Below are 18,392 nucleotides of genomic sequence, written 5' to 3' on the forward strand. Positions count from 1 at the left end.
AGCACTACACAGCTGATTCAAATATCCAAAACTTGATTTGAATCAGCTGTGTAGTGCTAGGGCAAAAAACGAAACGTGCAAATGGGGGGTGGGGAGTCTATTGAGTCTGTTGCAACCCACTTCAATGTACTGTATCTCATCCATTGTCTAGCTCTTTTGTTATTCAAGCCTTGGCTAGATTAGCAGTGGAAGAAGAGATCCTTACTGAATGCTTCCCTCACCTGGCTGTCAGGTAACACACATTGAGGTGCAGTGTACAGTATACGCAGCTGGACAAGAACAGTTACCATGCTGAGAAACAAAAGGCACCTTGTTTTCATAGTAACCACATGCATGTCTGTAATCAATTAAAAAACAAGAACAATGATTGTCAGTGCACGTTTCCCTGCAAGGTCTAGAGTAGTATTTGTGGTGAGATCACATCCACTGGCCACAGTCTGTCCCCACAAATAATTTAGTCACTTGTCCTTCGCTTGGTCTTCCTCCTCTGTAGCCTTGCCTGCAATTGTCCTCTATGCAGGACTAGTGTCTTCAGAACTAGGAAGGGTAACATATACTGCCAATTGGTTGAAAAAGCATGACTAAGATAATATAATTAGGCCCCATTATCAAGATTACTGCTCAGTTGCAGAAATAAACTATACTCAGGTTATTGGGGTTCAACACAGTGTTCACACTTCAGTACTGAAGAGTTCCTGAGAAGCACATGCTGCCACCATGGTTAATTCATTTGCCAGTCCTGATCAGTCACTACATTGTTCCTGTTTTGGGGTGTAGCAACCTTACTGAAATCTAATGGCCAATAGACCAAAGAATGTGTGGCGGGTTTAACCCCCCATGGTTTCACAGCAATGGCTACACATTCTACTGTATCGTCAAAGACATGGTTAAATTATCACTACTGAAAGTGAACAGAAGACAAAAACAGTGACTTGATTAAACATTTTATTGACTAAATTAAAGTTAAACTCTACTGGGCACCTTTACCCCTTTAAAGGGATACTTTGGGATTTTGTCAGAGGCCCTTCGTTTAATTCCCTAGAGTCAGAACTCCTGGATGTAATTTAGATGCGTTAAAGCAATGTTTGGAAGTGTATGGTATTTACTAGCAACTTCCATTGATTGCACCAACACTAATTAGCGTTTGCTTGCCAAACGATCTCCAACTTCCTTCGTACTTGTTCAACAAATGATTCCACACAGTCGGCTGAGGATGTAGATAAAAGGGCCTCATTGCCAAAAACCCAATTATTCCTTCAGTGAAGTGCAGTTGTACTCCCATGCAGAGAGAAGAGGTATGCCTGTGCAAAGCATATATAAATGTGCATCAAACCATAGACAGACTTGAAACTACCAACAAAGCAGACAGTTAAGTCACTAAGATATGTAAGTCTACAAAAGGACCTGAATGCCAACATTGAGTCCTTTGTTGCACAGACAGAATAGGTTCAAGTATGGATGGTGTCCCTCTGCAAATGGAACCTCCAAGCCACCATTCTAAAAACATCTGCATGTTAACATAGGAACTCAACTAGCAATAGGACATTGCCAACACCCTCACTATGCCAGATGAGACATTACACCAATGAGCTATGACTGGGAAATGGGATCGATAACAGCAATTGCAAATCTGGGAAGATGTGTCCAAATAGATTGTGCTAGTCTCACTTGTACCTTTGGCAATATACAGGCATCAAACTGCTGTAGTAGTTCAAGGTCTGGAGCAACTCAGCACATTCAAACAGTAGCACAGGAGTCACAAAACAAAACAGCTCTCTGGGGTAAAGCAGATGCACGACTACATTCTCTAGCTTTCCTTTATTATACAATCAAAGGCCACTGTTAAAGCATTTACAACTTAAGTATAACAAAATGTAGAACAGCATTAACAAAAATCTCTTCCAGTTGCATTTTATGGCAACTAGTGAAAGTAGTATTTGTACTGTAACATATACACATTAAATATGGTACATCTCAGTCCATGCAGTTGCGCACAGCCAGTTGTGTATCATCATGGTATGTTTTCATTTTAATATTTGAAGTGTGTGGGAAGTTGTGACATCAGCCACCAGTGCATTACAGTCCAGGTTGGGAGGAGAGGCACTCCAGGCCTCACAGAACTCAGCCAGACTTGAAGAGGAGGATGGCCACCTGCCCCAAATAGAAGTAGATGAAATGCTTTGTCTCATGAGTGACGTAGCTGCCGAAGTTCCTCCCAACAATGCAATGCCATGTTGGGTTATACTTCTTGTCAAATTCCTACAGGGATTTATAAAAAAAAACAAAAACAGGGCTTAAGTAATCCATGACTACATGAGGAAGAAAATGACCTCATGCAGCCCATGTCATATTTTAAACAGCTTGCACCATGGAAGACAATTGGAATACACAGGCCAAAGGCAGCAGGCCTGACTGGGTTGATTCTACAGTATGCACATCTCACCTTCTTTATGTAGGCCGCAATGTCTTTCTCTATATTGTACTTCTCCATGGCCTGGGTAGCACAGTCCACTGCATCCTGCTGCATGTCCTCTGACATGTCAGCATTCTTGATTACTGCCTTCCTGTCAGTCATGATGCCTGCAAACAGGAACAAAACGTCACAACTAACGTTGTCACTATAGATACAAAATTACAAGTCTAGTGAAGTGATAAAGCCTGAATTCACAGGCAACTCCTGCAACTATGGGGCGGCAGGTAGCCTAATGGTCAGAGCGTTGGGCCAGTAACCGAAAGGTTGCTGGATTGAGTCCCCGAGCTGACAAGGTAAAGATGTCATTCTGCCATTGAACAAGGCAGTTAACCCACCGTTCCTAGACCGTCATTGTAAATAAGAACGTTCTTAACCGACTTGCCTAGTTAAATAAAACATTTGAAGATCGCTTGCCCTTTGATCGTCACCGTTAACTAACAGTCTTGTTTACTGTGAAAACCAAAGGACAAGCCAATTAAGTGCTGATACAATGTGGCAAACAACTCGGGTCTATCAATGTATACGAATGTACTGGGCTACTTTGTATTTCGACACAAGATTACGTTGTCACAACGACCCTGTGTAGGTTAGGTACAATACGAACAGGCTACGGAGAAACTCGATACAGGTCGAATTAAATTACAAGGCAAAAATCACATGGCGACATTATATTAATACAATTTTGAATTGGTCCCCTGGATGATGCACAGTTCTAGTCTAGTGCAAACGTCAATGTACATTAGTTAGTCGTTACATTTCTACACAAATCCTTTAGATTATGGACGATTGAACAGGTCTGAGGGAGATCTGATTCGTGCCAATACCCTGCAGGTGGTAGCGACTGCGCATTAGTTCATAGACTCATCTTTACGATTTAAATCAAAATAGTAAAAGTACACTACCTTGTATGAGAAACTTCGATTCAATAAAAAAAAAAAAAAAAAAAAACTGAATCACCACCATCCATGCGAGTCAAGTGTGAGTGCGTGTAGGCTACTAAATAAACGTTGTCACTCACCTTGTGTAGGAGATTAAGCTACTTTCCACTTCGCGATCAGGTAACTCACCTTGATGGATATAAAGCTTTGTTTACTTGCTAGATCGTGCTGCGACAAATTATTTTATAAGCTTTACGCAAAGCAAATGTGGGAAACTGCCCTGCAAAATACCTCCCCCGCCCTAACACGCTGCCCTACGCCACTTACACTGCGATTGGCTGCGCTGCCACCTCTTCTTGTGTTGCGAGCATTTTCTACCAGCTCCTCTCTGCCAGCATCTTATTTCATCCCACAATGCATCGTTGACACTACATGGTGAGGTAGGTAGATAAGACCCCCTGGCAAACTCAGGTGTACCGAGTATTTATGCTCAATGTGTAATCTTATTGTTAGCAGCATCAATTAATGTTTGCAATTAATGTTTGCGTGATATCAAATGATCTAGGCTATATTATTACATTGTTGTCTTATCATAGAAATACAATCCATGTTTCTACTGGACTTTATATTGTCTGTGTGAGATGTACACTGAACAAAAATATAAACGCAGCATGTTAAGTGTTGGTACCATTTTTCACGAGCTGAAAAAAAAAGATCCCAGAAATGTTCAATACTCACAAAAAGCTTATTTCTCTCATTTGTTTACATCCCTAGTAGTGAGCATTTCTCTTTTGCCAAGATTATCCATCCATCTGACAGGTGTGGCATTTCAAGAAGTTTGTTAAACAGCATGATCATTACACAGTGATGGGGACGATAAAAGGCCACTCTAAAATGTAGTTTTGTCACAACACAATACCACAGACATCTCAAGTTTTTCAAGGAGCATGCAATTGGCATGCTGACTGCAGTAATGTCCACCAGAGCTATTGCAAGAGAATGTAATATTCATTTGTTTTAGAGAATTTGGCAGTACTTCCAACCAGCCTCGTAACCGCAGACCATGTGTATGGCGTTGTGTGGACTAGCGGTTTGATGACACCAACGTTGTGAACAGAGTGCCCCATGGAGTTGTGGTAGGGGCAGACATAAGCTATGGACAACAAACACAATTACATTTTATTGATGGCAATTTGTATGCACAGAGATAGTGACAAGATCCTGAGACCCATTGTCATACCATGCATCCACCGCCATCACCTCATGTTTCAGCATGACAATGCACAACCCCATGTTTTAAGGATCTGTACACAATTCCTGGAAGTTGGAAATGTCTTGGTTCTTCCATGGTCTGCATACTCACCAGACATCACAAGCATGTTTGGGATGCTCTGTTGATGTGTACGACAGTATCCCAGTTTCCACCAATATCCAGCAATTTTGCAGCCAAGAGTGGAACAACATTCCACAGGCCACAATCAACAGCCGGATCAACACTATTTTTTATTTTTATTAACCTTTATTTAACTAGGCAAGTCAGTTAAGAACACATTCTTATTTACAATGACGGCCTATAATGGCCTAACCCGGACAACGCTGGGTCAATTGTGCGCCGTCCTATGGGACTCCCAATCACAGCCGGTTGCAATACAGCCTGGATTCGAACCAAGGTGTCTGTGGTGACACCTCAAGTACTGAGATGCAGTGCCTTAGACCGCTGCGCCACTCAGGATCCCAGAGACTGACTGGTTTTCTGATCCATGCCCATACTTTTCAAAGGCATCTGTGACCAACCGATGCATATTTGTGCTCCCAGTCATGTGAAATCCATAGTTTAGGGCCTATTTCTATTGACTGATTTCCTTATATGAACTGTAACCCATTAAAATCTTTGAAATTGTTGCATGTTGCGTTTATATTTGTTCAGTACGTAAGCACATCTGCTTGAAATGACATTTTCCTGAATATTTTACATTTCCTCACTAATGCATACAACTCATAAACAGGTAGTTTGATCACTTATTGACAAGTTTATCTGCCTCATGCAGACCACCATCTGCCTCATGCAGCGCAACATTTCCTTTGCATAGAATTGATCAGGCTGCTGATAGTGGCCTGTGGAATGTTCTCCCACTCCTCTTTAGAGGCTATGCGAAGTTGATGGATATTGGCGGGAAATGGAACACGCTCTCATATACCTCAATCCAGAGCATGCCAAATATGCTCAGAGTGACATGTCTGGTGAGTATACAGGCCATGGGAGAACTGGGACATTTAACTTACAGGAATTGTGTAAAGATCCTTGCGACATGGGGCAGTGCATAATTATGCTGAAACATGAGGTGATGGCGGCGGATAAACAGCACAATGGGCTTCAGGATCTAGTCACGGCATCTCTGTTCATTCAAATTGCCATTGATAAAATGCAATTGTGTTAATTTTCCGTAGCTTATGCCTAACCACACTATAACCCCACGCCCAACATGGGGCAATTTGTTCACAACGTTGACATAAGCAAACTGCTCACCCACTCGACGCCATACACGAGGCAGGTTCGACGTACTGACAGATTCTCTAAAACACGGAAGGCAGCTTATGGTAGAGAAATTAACATTACATTCTTTGGCAACCGCTCTGGTGGACATTCCTGCAGTCAGCATTCCAATTGCACGCTCCTTCAAAACTTGAGACATCTGTGGCATTGTGTTGTGACAAAATTGCACATTTTAGAGTGGCCTTTTATTGTCCCCAGCATACAGTGCAGCTGCGTGATCATGCAGTTTAAATCAGCTTCTTGATATGCCACATCTTTCAGATGGATGATCTTGGCAAATGAGAAATGCTAACAGGGATATAAATAAATTTGTGCACAACATTTAGGAGAAATAGGCTTTTTGTGTATATGTAACATTTCTGGGATCTTCATGAAACCAACACTTCACATGTTGCGTTTTTACTTTTTCAGTGTAACTTTAGTCCAGGACTAAGATTAATCTGTGTCCGGGACACCGCCCCATGATGTATAATGTAATACATTAGAGTAGATGGTCTACTGGGATATTCTTCAATTTGGCCTCTTATTACATCATTGGGCCATTAAGTTCATATTTTACATTAATTCAAAAGAAAAACAAACTAAAAAACAGGTACGTCTTTTCAGGATTTTATTGAAAATGCTAAACTAAGAGTAAATTAAATTGAAGAAAGACAAGACTAACTATACTAAATATAAACCCCAACCATCACAAATTTTAATCCCTTATTTACCAGACTTTTACGTCTCCTTCCATTCTTTGATCCAACTTCCTGGTCCTCAGTTTCCTTTTCTTACGCCAAAAACGTAAATAATCCTTATCCATATCCTTTGACTCTGCGCATATTTACCGCTCAAAAATTGAAATAAACTGGGCCATTCAAAAAGTTGCATCTAGGATTCCTTAATTAGTTCAATTGATTTGATTCCTGGAAAATGGATCCCGCTCCAAGCATCCATTCTTGCCTATCCCTTCCCTAAACGCTCCTCTGATCCGGCTCCAAGCATCCATCCTTGCCTATCCCTTCCCTAAATGCTCCTCTGATCCGGCTCCAAGGATTGGGATCCACTGAGCCACTCCTCCAATCAAAACCTTGAAATACCAGGAAAAAAAAAATCAGAGGGAAACCATTAGAATCATGTCTGATTTGGGCCCAGCCCACTTCTTATTTTGTGCACTCATGACATGTCACTACTAAAGATCAATTTGAAAATGTCAGTGAGCACCCAAACCATCAAATTCATACTTTAGAAAATGTCTAATATTTCTCAATGTTTAAGCTGAAACAAGCCCAGAGCCCCTGTCTAATATTAAAACAGCATCTATAAAAAATTATAGATAAATGGTTCTTATGTAGCATTAAAGTTTCAGTGCTAAAAAGGTTGCCAAACAATAGATAGGGCAGGTATATATATATAGGATATAGAAAATTGTGCTACATTCAAGAAACAATCATGCATCCTGTAGCAACGACTTTATCAATAGATAAGATGCAAATAATCAATACTAAAGCATACCATTGCCTCGACCTGACTCCTCCTAAGATGTCCTATCCTGATCAAACAAATGAAATGTGCTCCACAACTTTTATTCCAAATCACTCTTTAATCCTTATCTTCAGATGTCTAAAGGAAGACACAAGGGTAAAATACAGTTTAGCAATGAGACTCCCGCCATCTCATGAAAAAGTACATACATTTTCCAACACTTACAAAAATATTGAACTTGTTAATAAGATCAACATTTTTGAAGTTCAGAGCAATAGGGTTTCAAATGTTGCAACATTTTTGGAGGAAAGACAACAGGTCAATTAAAATGAATTGAGAAAGGAGATCAAAAAGACTAAAGTAGGGAGGGTTAGGGAGGAAAGGTGACAGGAGGGGATACACCTACATACCAAGACCTTCCACTAGGACATCAGGAGATGGAATGCAAAAATTTTAATCTATAGTTGACTTCTGAAAAACTCAAAAGGAGGTAAAAACAAGTGGAAAGAGGAACTGCTAACACGGTATCTACCAAAATGGCAACAGAGTTTAGGAACGGGAGCGAGAGCGGCTATGGCGTGGAGAGTAGCGAGGAGATCCTCTGCCACCACGGGTACCACCACCGCGAGAGTTGCTGCGGCTGCGACTGGCTGCGCTGCGGCTCCTGCTTCGACTGCGGCTCCTGGAACGGGATCTTCCATAGCTCGGGCTGCGGGGACCATCTACTTTCACGCGAACGTATGCGGTCTCTCCCTGGTAGACACACAAAAAGAACTAGACGTTGAAACAAAAAGCATTTCCACCTCAAACGGTTCCTTCCATTGCATCAAAACAAGCCTTAAGTTCTTGAAAGGCTGCACAAGTAGTCACTGAAAATGGGGAGAGGTTGAGGGGAAAGATTCAATGGTGTTGGTAGTCACTTTACTTACCTTTAACGAAAATAGCATCCTATCCTTATAATCAAATCCAATAAAACCTAAAAGCATACCTCGTGTGATCGGAACTTGGTGTTGTCCAGCTTTCGAACAGCGTAGGTCATGTCTTCTTTGCGCACAAACTCCACAACCCCAGTTCCATCTCTGAAAACGTCAGCATAACATACATCCCCAGCCTCACGCATGTGATCCTTGAGGTCCTGCCAGCTGCCACTCTGGGGAAGCCCTTTGAAGAGAAGAGCGAATAAATTAGATGTTTTACTGAAAGTGATTACTTTCAACACTTTCCTGAAATGGTACAAACGTGCTCAATAGATCTGTGGCATAGCAATATAATTCAGAATGTGCACTGACCAACGAAACCAGGCTGGTTCTACACAACCAGAAACAATGAACTAATGTGGAAGGAATGGATATCACTATTTAGCCGACCAAAAAAGACCCGTGCTTCTATCTGGTGAAAAAGGAACTAGCCAATTAGACAGTAGCCTCTGCAGAGTCCCCAACAACCGGATGTTCTGGTTTTCAGGGGAAATGGAAAGAGCACCTGTGACACGACTTCCAATTTTCGGAAGTTAAGGCGACACTCCATCTTGACCACTTCTCCACATTTACTGGATTGGTTGAACAGTGCAGAAGAGAACCTCCCTACAGTTTATTTTCCTTCTTGTCAAGACCTGAGGTGCGTTCAGTACGCTTCAATGCTTGCTACATTCTTGAACAGACTGAGGTTTGCTGGGTATGGTGAGTTTTTAAATGGCAGTGGCCATGTCGACAGCATTCCCTAAACCTTGCCAGTTTTTCAACTGGCCGTTCAGTACAGCAGGGGACCTAGTTTCAGGTGGTTCTTTTACACCTGCTACATTACAGTAGGTTAATCTGGCAGTAACACAGGGAGTCTATTTGTTAGTTAAATAGAGAAGACCACCAGCAGTGTCATTGAAACATTAAAGACTGGTAAATTACCAATTGCACAGTGCGGTAGTGCAACCAATGATGTATATAAACCCAACCCACATTACACTAGGGTGTTAAGTGACAAAACAAACAATGGACACTAGGCGAGAATTCTACAAAACGGCAATAAATCAAATACATTGTCACTCATTTCAATAATGTGGTCATCAAAATATAGAAATAATTTGAAAACATGAATGTGGAAGTTAACCATGTGGAAGTTTTGATATTTACGTGACATGAGCCCAAATGTAAAGTGCTGTGCTTAGAACGTTCAATTCTGTGGGACAGCATAAAAAAAAAAAAGGAACTCAATCTGAGCGTTCATATTTGCTCTTTGCGATGGGTATTCCTCACTACCAGAGTAAGATTGATGTGACATTGTATTGCCAACAAGTATGGGAATGTCCTGAGGGTGTTTTACAGTCATCAGACGTCCTTGGACTGCAATTTAAGGTTAAACGTTTTTCCATTCCACAATGGTCTCAGACTAGACTTAACATAGTGAATGTAAATCCAGGACACTCAAATTAGTTTGATATGTTACATGTGGTTCTTAAGGCATAACAGAAAGGAGGGTGGTTGGTCGGGGTGGATGGGTGAGCGTATAACGTGAACATCTAGCAACCCAAATGTTGCATTTTCAAATCTCATCAAGGACAACTTTAGCAACTAGTTACTTTGTAACTATACTGAACAAAAATAAACACAACATGCAGTGTTGGTCCCATGTTTCATGACCTGAAATAAAAGATCCCAGAAATGTTCCATATGAACAAAAAGCTAATTTCTCTCAAATTGTGCACAAATTTGTTTACATCCCTGTTAATGAGCATTTCTCATTTGCCAAGATAATCCATCCACCTAACAGGTGTGGCATATCAAGAAGCTGATTCAACAGCATGGCCATTAAACAGGTGCACCTTGTGCCGTGGGACAATAAAAGGCCAATAAAATGTAGTTGTCACACAATGCCACAGATGTCTCATGTTGAGGAAGTGTGCAATTGGCATGCTGAATGCAGGAATGTCCACTGGAGCTGTTGCCAGATAATTTAATGTTCATTTCTATACCATAAGCCACCCCCAACATTGTTTTAGAGAATTTGACAGTACGTTCAACCGAACTAACCATGGCAGACCACCTGGAAACAAGCTAGCCCAGGACCTCCACATCCGGCTTCTTCACGCACGGGAGCATCTGAGATCAGCCACCCGGACCTCTGATGAAACTGAAGAGTACGTGTGTCTGTAATAAAGCCCTTTTGTAGGGGAAAAACTCATTTGGAGTGGGTGGGCCTCCCAGGCCCAGCCATGGCTGTGTCTTTGCCCAATAATGTGAAATCAATAGATTAGGGCCTAATTTATTTATTGAAATTGACTTATTTCCTTGTATGAACTGTACCTTAGTAAAATCATAGAAGTTGCATTTATATATTTCTTCAGTACACTTAGCATGTTAACCAACCCTTACCTTAACCCCTTGAGCTAGCTAACGTTAGTCACCTAGTCAATGTTAGCAACAACAAATCGGAATTCTTAAGATGTCATACATTCAGCAATTTCTTAACATATTGTACATTTGGCAAAGTCTCAACACTCACGAATTGCAATTCGTAACATACAGAACCAGTCAAAAGTATGGATACACCTACTCATTCAAGAGTTTCTCTTTATTTTTTACTAAACTCAGCAAAAAAGGAAACGTCCTCTGTGTCAACTGCATTTATTTTCAGCAAACTTAACATGTGTAAATATTTGTTTGAACATAAGATTCAACAACTGAGACATAAACTGAACAAGTTCCACAGACATGTGACTAACAGAAATGGCCCTAGCCCTCTGATCCAACAGGTCCCAGGCGTGCTCAAGGGATTGAGATCTGGGCTCTTGGCTGGCCATGGCAGAAAACTGACATTCCTGTCTTGCAGGAAATCGCACACAGAACAAGCAGTATGGCTGGTGGCATTGTCATGCAGGAGGGTCATGTCAGGATGAGCCTACCGGAAGGGCACCACATGAGTGAGGAGGATGTCTTCCCTGTAACGCACAGTGTTGAGATTGCCTGCAATGAAAACAAGCTCAGTCCGATGATGCTGTGACACACCACCCCAGACCATGATGGACCCTCCACCTCCATCCCGCTACAGAGAACAGGGCTTGGTGTAACTCTCATTCCTTCGACAATAAATGCAAATCCGACCCTCACCCCCGATGAGACAAAACCGTGGCTCGTCAGTGAAGAGCACTCTTTGCCAGTCCTGTCTGATCCAGCAACGATGGGTTTGTGTCCATAAGCGACGTTGTTGCCGGTGATGTAAGGCAGGTCCTCACCAGACAACAGGCCTACAAGCCCTCGGTCCAGCCTCTCTCAGCACTGATGGAGGGATTGTGTGTTCCTGGTGTAACTCGGGCAGTTATTGCCATCCTTTACCTGTCCCGCAGGTGTGATGTTTGGATGTACCGATCCTGTGCAGGTGTTGTTACACGTGGTCTGCCACTGTGAGGATGATCAGCTGTCCGTCCTGTCTCCCTGTAGCGCTGTCTTAGGCGTATCACAGTAAGGACATTGCAATTTATTGCCCTGGCCACATCTGCAGTCTTCATGCCCCCTTGCAGCATGCCTAAGACATGTTCACGCAGATGAGCAGGAACCCTGGGCATCTTTCTTTTGGTGTTTTTCAATAGATAGGCCTCTTTAGTGTCCTAAACTTTCATAACTGTGACCTTAATTGCCTACCACCGGTAAGCGGTTATTGTCTTAATGACCATTCCACAGCTGCATGTTCATTAATTGTTTATGGTTCACTGAACAAGCATGGGAAACAGTGTTTAACCCTTTACAATGGGGGGGGGGGGGTAACTTCTGTGAAGTTATTTGGATTTTTACAAATTATCTTTGAAAGACAGGGCCCTGAAAAAGGGAAGTTTCTTTTTTTTTGCCGAGTTCATTTTCTAGATTGTAGAATAATAGTTTAGACATCAAAACTATGAAATAACACATATGGAATCATGTAGTAATCATAAGTGTTAAACAAATCAATATATTTCATATTCGTCAAAGTAGCCACCCTTTGCTTTGATGACAGCTCTGCACACTTTGCATTCTCTCACCAGCTTCACCTGGAATGCTTTTCCAACAGTCTCGAAGGAGTATGCAGAGTACTTGTTGGCTACTTTTCCTTCACTCTGCTGTCCAACTGGGTTAAGGTTGGGTGATTGTGGAGGCCAGGTCACCTGATGCTGCACTCCATCACTCTCCTTCTTGGTCAAATAGCCCTTACACAGCCTGGAGGTGTGTTTTGGGTCATTGTCCAGTTGAAAAACAAATGATACTGGGACTAACTGCGAACTAGATGGGATGGCGTATCGCTGCAGAATGCTGTGGTAGCCATGCTGGTAAAGTGTGCCTTGAATTCTAAATAAATCAGACATTGTCATCGGCAAAACACCATCACACAACCTCTTCCATGCTTCATGGTGGGAACCACACATGCAGAGATCATCTGTTCACCTACTCTGCGCCTCACAGACAAGGCGGTTGGAACCAAAAATATTAAATTTGGACATATTTCTCTGAAGTCCATTGCTTGTGTTTCTTGGCACAAGCAAGTCTTATCGGTGTCATTTAGTAGTGGTTTCTTTGCAGCAATTCGACAATGAAGGCCTGATTCATGCAGTCTCCTCTGAACAGTTGAGACGTGCGTTACTTGAACTCTGAAGCATGTATGTCGAATGCAATCTGAGGTGCAGTTCATTTCAGATTTACGAAGCTGATAACTAATGAACTTGTCCCCTGCAGCAGAGGTAACTTTGGGTCTTCCTTTCCTGTGGCGGTCCTCATGAGCCAGTTTCATCATAGCGCTTGATGTTTTTTGCGACTGCACTTGAAGCTCTTCTGTATAACAACTAGAGATCTAAAAATTAATCGGCCTTACCGATTTAATTAGGACCAATTTCAAGTTTATAACAAAATCGGTAATCTGCATTTTTGGACGCCGATTACATTGCATTCCACGAGGAAACTGCTTGGCAGGCTGACCACTTGTCACGTGAGTAAAGCAAGGAGACAAGGTAGTTGCTAGCTAGCATTAAACTTATCTTATAAAAAACAATCTTCACATAATCACTAGTTAACTACACATGGTTGATGATATTACTAGGTTAACTAGCTTGTCCTGCGTTGCATATAATCAATGTGGTGCCTGTTAATTTATCACCGAATCACAGCTTACTTCGCCAAAAGAAGTCAGGGTATATGCAACAGTTTGGGCTGCCTGGCTCATTGCAAACTAATTTGCCAGAATTTTACATAATTATGACATAACATTGAAGGTTGTGCAATGTAACAGCAATATTTAGACTTAGGGTTGCCACCCGTTTGATAAAATACAGAACGGTTCCATATTTCACTGAAAGAATAAACATATAGTTTTCATATTAATGACCATTGGCTCGTATTTGTGTTTGTTATATTATAATTAAGTCTATGATTTGATATAGCAGTGGTAGGCAGCAGCAGGCTCGTAAGCATTCATTCAAACTTGACTGTTTGCCAGCAGCTCTTAGCAATGCTTGATTACAGCGCCGTTTATGACTTCAAGCCTATCAGCTCCTGAGATTAGGCTGGCAATACTAAAGTGCCTATTAGAACATCCAATAGTCAAAAATATATGATATACAAATGGTAGAGAGAAATAGTCGACGCGTCATAATACCTATAATAACTGCAACCTAACATTTCTTTACTGGGAATATTGAAAAACCAGCTTTCATATGTTCTGAGCAAGGAACTTAAACGTTAAGCTTTTTATTTTATTTTTACATGGCACATATTGCACTTGTACGTTCTCCAACACTGTTTTTGCATTATTTAAACCAAATTGAGCACGTTTCATTATTTATTTGAGCCTAAATAAATAAAATCGATGTATTATATTAAGTTAATTTTTTTTTAAAAAGTGTTCACTCAGTGTGGTTGTAATTGTCATTATTTCAAATATATAAAAAAATTGCCCGATTAATTGGTATTGGCTTTTTTTTGGCTATCCAATAAAATCGGTATCGGCGTTGAAAAATCATAATCGGTCGACATCTAATACCAACCCTACCTTGTCACAACACAACTGATTGGCTCAAACACATTGAGGAAAGAAATTCCAAAAATTAACATTTAACAAGGCACACCTGTTAATAGAAATCCAATCCAGGTGACTATCTCATGAAGCTGGTTAAGAGAATGCCAATTGTGTGCAAAGTTGTCATCAAGACAAAAGGTGGCTACTTTATAGAATATAAAATATATTTTGATTTGTTTAACACTTTTTTGGTTACTACATGATTCCGTGTGTTATTTAATAGTTTATGTCTTCACTATTATTCTACAATGTAGAAAATAGTCAAAATAAAGGAAACCCCTTGAATGAATAGGTGTGTCCAAACTTTTGACTGGTACTGTATGTTAACAATATGTCCACCTTATTTTAAATGAATGGGCCTACCATCCTGTTTTTTTATTTAATTTAATTCCATATAGTAATTTGCGTAATAAGTACCTATTTTGCATGAAGTCGTATAAAAATTTGATTCTAATATATGAAATTGTTGCAAACGTACTTTTGCACAAAGCACAAAGATTTGTTAATATGACCACCCTACCTTAACTTTGTCTTAAATTACTGTAATTGTGTACTGACTCATTTCCATAATATCAGTTTAATTGCATACATTTTACTTGTATTTGAATCAACTCTGATTTATTGATTTAATCCTTATTTAACTTGGCACGTTAAATTCTTATTTACAATGACGGCCTACACTGGCCAAACCCGACGACGCTGGGCCAATTGGGAGTCCTATAGGGCGGCGCACAATCACGGCCTGTTGTGATACTGCCTGGATTCGAACCATGGTGTCTGTGGTGACGCCTCAAGCAATGAGGTGTAGTGCCTTAGACCGCTGCGACACTCGCTACTAAAAATGACATTACATTAGGCCACCCTACCTTGAGATATTGGGCAAAACCTGTTGAAATATAGACTACTTACAGATGGATTTGAGGCCATTATTGATTTGGGATTAACAATGACCAGTCCACAACCTTTTCGATCACTTGTAAATGAGATCTCAACAATTGTAAATCCCTAATCTCATAGTGTTCCTGAGAAGCATGTCTATAAAATTGAGGACAAAGTATAATACCAAAAGCAGTTTAATTTTGACCCTTAACACCCTAGTTACATGACTCACCTGAGACAATGACCCTATACTCGGAGCGTCTGGATGGCGGCCCGTATCTGCCTCTAGGAGCGCCACCAACGCCCCCACCACCACCACCACCTCCACCAAAACCGCCTCGCCCCCCACCCCTTCCGCTCCGAGGGAATTCAACTCGCAGCCGATAACCGTCGTAGTCATAGCCGTCTCGTCCGTACACTGCATCGTCTGCGTCCCTGAAAAAGTGATAATAGAAAAATATTGCTAAACAATCGTCCACACAGCACTCTGCGGTGTGCCTCATTAGCATATTATATGTTACCAGTAGTTAACCGGCCCAACTTAACGCCACGATTTACGATGATAAATCTTGGAGTTTGGTCGGCTAGCCACAAACAAAGACACCTTCACAACATGTAAATGCCGAAACGGAAGCAACTAGCTATCAGGCCAATTGATGTTACTGTACATTCCTAAAACGAAAATAGATAGTTACGGTAGAAACATGTGCAGAGAAGATTCACGTTGTCGCATGAGCAGATAACGTTAGAGCAGTGCACGAGTTGCTAACAAGCTAGCCTTTAACGTTAGCTACCTGGGATCTTCAAATTCGATGAAGGCAAAGGGAGGTCCCCCTCTCCGATTTTTCAAATCGATGTCTCGAATAGCTCCGTATTTGTAGAACACGTCCTCGACATCTTTAGTGCGAATATCAGGAGGTAGATTTCCGACATAAATTCGACAATCGTTATTTCCTGCGGGGCCTCGCACGACGCCTCCCGACATGTTAGCTAGCAAGCTAACGTTAGCTAGTTTATTTTAGCGGTAGGTTGAAATAAAAAGCGATTTCGCGCAAGACGGTATTCAAGTATATCACCGCCGATTAGAAATTAATTTGAGTATAGTACACAAACACTGCTGAAAACACGAAATAAGGTATCACTCGCGCTTAAAGTTGTGTACTAGATAGCTACGCTTCTCCGCGAGGGCATTCATGAACACCAGAAATGTGCCCAGTAGAGAACTAGAAATGGCTACGTCCGCCAAATAAAATAGTCCACGGTAATACAATCTGTAAAAGAGACCTGGGTCTCAGTATGCCTCCCTTATAGAATACATGTCAAATGAATAAATTAACGCTGGTGTGTGATATTGGTATGATTACGCGAATAATTTCTGGTGATCAGATTCTTAGATAATGATTGTTTGGACATTTTCATCTTGCAATTTTAAATCATCATTATTTATAATTTGCCTAATGAGTAGTGTCCAGCAACCTATTATTATAGGTAGACGGCCTACACCAATAATAGTGACTTCACAAGTGAGTGTGCATCTAAAGTATACAGACACTACATTGATTATGAATTAGGACCTTGGAGCCTAATATACTATATCAACAACCTCTCCCTCAACGTGATCAAGACAAAGGACATGATCGGGGACTACAGGAAAAGGAGGGCCAAGCATACTCCCATTGTCATTGATGGGGGCTGTAGTGGAGCAGATTGAGAGCTTCAAGGTCCTTGGTGTCCACATCACCTATTATCATGGTCCAAACATACCAAGACAGTCGTGAAGAGGGCACGACAACGGCAATTCCCCCTAAGGAGACTGAAAAGTTTTGGCATGGGTCCTCTGATCCTCAAAAATTTCTACAGCTGCACCATCGAGAGCATCCCACTCTGGTTGCATCACCTCCTGGTATGGCAACTGCTTGCATTCCGACTGTAAGGGGCTACAGGCCAGTACATCACTTGGGCCAAGCTTCCTGGCATCCAGGACATCTATAACTGTCATTGGAAGGCCCTAAAAATTCCTGAAGACTCCAGCCACCCTAGCTATGCCGCACGGCAAGCGGTACTGGAGTGCCAAGTCTAGGTCCAAAAGGCTTCTTAACAGCTTCTACCCCCAAGCAATAAGACTGCTGAACAGCTAATCAAATGGCTACTCGGACTATTTGCTTTGACCCACCTCCCTTTTTTACACCGCTCCTACTCACTGTTTATTATCTATGCATAGTCACTTTACCTACTGTACATGTACATATTACCTTAATTACATCGACAAACCTGTACCTCCACACATTGACTTGGTACCGGTACCCCCTGTATATAGCCTCATTATTGTTATTTTATTGTTTCTCTTTTATTTTTTTACTTTAGTTTATTTAGTAAAATTTTTCTTAACTCTTATTTTTCTTAAAATTGCATTATTGGTTAAGGTCTTGTAAGTAAGCATTTCACAGTAAGGGCTACACCGAAAACGTGGATGCCGATTAAGAGCCCCCCGCACTTCTCTAATTCAGAGGGCTTGGGTTAAATGCGGAAGGCACATTTCAGTTGAACAACTGACTAGATATCCCCCTTTCCCTTACCTGTTGTATTTGTCACACGTGACAAATACAACTTGATTTGATCATCAACTACAATCTTTGGGCCAGTAGATGGTGCCATGGAACAATTTATATGAAAGTAAATCAGACGACAAGCTACAAATAGCCTACTAGTTTATGGGTGAGGATAAATTAACTAAGAATATTTTCCAGATACACTACCGTTCAAAAGTTTGGGGTCATTTATAAATGTCCTTGTTTTTGAAAGAAAATCTATTTTTTTGTCCATTAAAATAACATAACCTTTTTCAGAAATACAGTGTAGACATTGTTAATGTTGTAAATGACTATAAGATGGAATATCTACATGTAGGCGTACAGAGGCCCATTATCAGCAACTATCACTCCTGTGTTCCAATGACACGCTGTGTTAGCTAATCCAAGTTTATAATTTTAAAAGGCTAATTGAGAAAAACCTTTTGCAATTATGTTAGCACAGCTGAAAACTGTTGTACTGATTGAAGAAGCAAAAAAACTGCCCTTCTTTGACTAGTTGAGTATCTGGAGCATCAGCATTT

The 18,392-nt window shown here is 41.1% G+C and overlaps 2 protein-coding genes across 5 annotated transcripts; both read right to left on the reverse strand.

The window, feature by feature from the left end:
• Nucleotides 1–932: 932 nt before the first annotated feature.
• LOC110503924 (dynein light chain 2, cytoplasmic) lies at nucleotides 933–6,977 on the reverse strand. 3 transcript variants are annotated; one of them, XM_090218590.1, is made up of 3 exons: nucleotides 6,619–6,977; nucleotides 2,444–2,580; nucleotides 933–2,259 (listed from the first exon to the last, which is right to left on the reverse strand). In XM_090218590.1, exons 2-3 carry the CDS (start codon nucleotides 2,573–2,575, stop codon nucleotides 2,122–2,124), a joined length of 270 nt encoding a protein of 89 aa, XP_090074716.1. In that variant the 5' UTR covers nucleotides 2,576–2,580; nucleotides 6,619–6,977; the 3' UTR covers nucleotides 933–2,121. The 3 variants fall into 3 exon arrangements, with proteins under 3 accessions (XP_090074716.1, XP_021438251.1, XP_036817083.1); XM_021582576.3 differs by lacking the exon at nucleotides 6,619–6,977 and adding an exon at nucleotides 3,492–6,503; XM_036961188.2 differs by lacking the exon at nucleotides 6,619–6,977 and adding an exon at nucleotides 3,541–3,685.
• A 493-nt stretch (nucleotides 6,978–7,470) lies between these two features.
• LOC110503923 (serine/arginine-rich splicing factor 1B) lies at nucleotides 7,471–16,548 on the reverse strand. Of its 2 annotated transcripts, XM_090218589.1 has the most exons (5): nucleotides 16,075–16,548; nucleotides 15,513–15,715; nucleotides 8,361–8,533; nucleotides 7,905–8,125; nucleotides 7,471–7,510 (listed from the first exon to the last, which is right to left on the reverse strand). In XM_090218589.1, the coding sequence occupies exons 1-4, from the start codon at nucleotides 16,263–16,265 to the stop codon at nucleotides 7,922–7,924; spliced, it is 771 nt and encodes a 256-aa protein (XP_090074715.1). In that variant the 5' UTR covers nucleotides 16,266–16,548; the 3' UTR covers nucleotides 7,471–7,510; nucleotides 7,905–7,921. The 2 variants fall into 2 exon arrangements, with proteins under 2 accessions (XP_090074715.1, XP_021438248.1); XM_021582573.3 differs by having other exon boundaries at nucleotides 7,471–8,125.
• Nucleotides 16,549–18,392: the final 1,844 nt, after the last annotated feature.

The sequence above is a fragment of the Oncorhynchus mykiss genome, chromosome 24 (genome assembly GCF_057628025.1).
Source record: "Oncorhynchus mykiss isolate SJ-2025 chromosome 24, ASM5762802v1, whole genome shotgun sequence".
In the NCBI taxonomy this organism is placed as follows: domain Eukaryota; kingdom Metazoa; phylum Chordata; class Actinopteri; order Salmoniformes; family Salmonidae; genus Oncorhynchus; species Oncorhynchus mykiss.

Coding starts and splice junctions, on each gene's coding strand:
- LOC110503924 (XM_090218590.1), bottom strand. CDS start 2,575: ATGACTGACAGGAAGGCAGTAATCAAGAATGCTGACATGTCAGAGGAC. Junction 2,260..2,443: donor TTGCGGCCTACATAAAGAAG/GTGAGATGTGCA, acceptor AAATCCCTGTAG/GAATTTGACAAGAAGTATAA.
- LOC110503923 (XM_090218589.1), bottom strand. CDS start 16,265: ATGTCGGGAGGCGTCGTGCGAGGCCCCGCAGGAAATAACGATTGTCGA. Junction 15,716..16,074: donor ATCGAATTTGAAGATCCCAG/GTAGCTAACGTT, acceptor TCACTTTTTCAG/GGACGCAGACGATGCAGTGT. Junction 8,534..15,512: donor GTATAGGGTCATTGTCTCAG/GTGAGTCATGTA, acceptor TTCTCTTCAAAG/GGCTTCCCCAGAGTGGCAGC.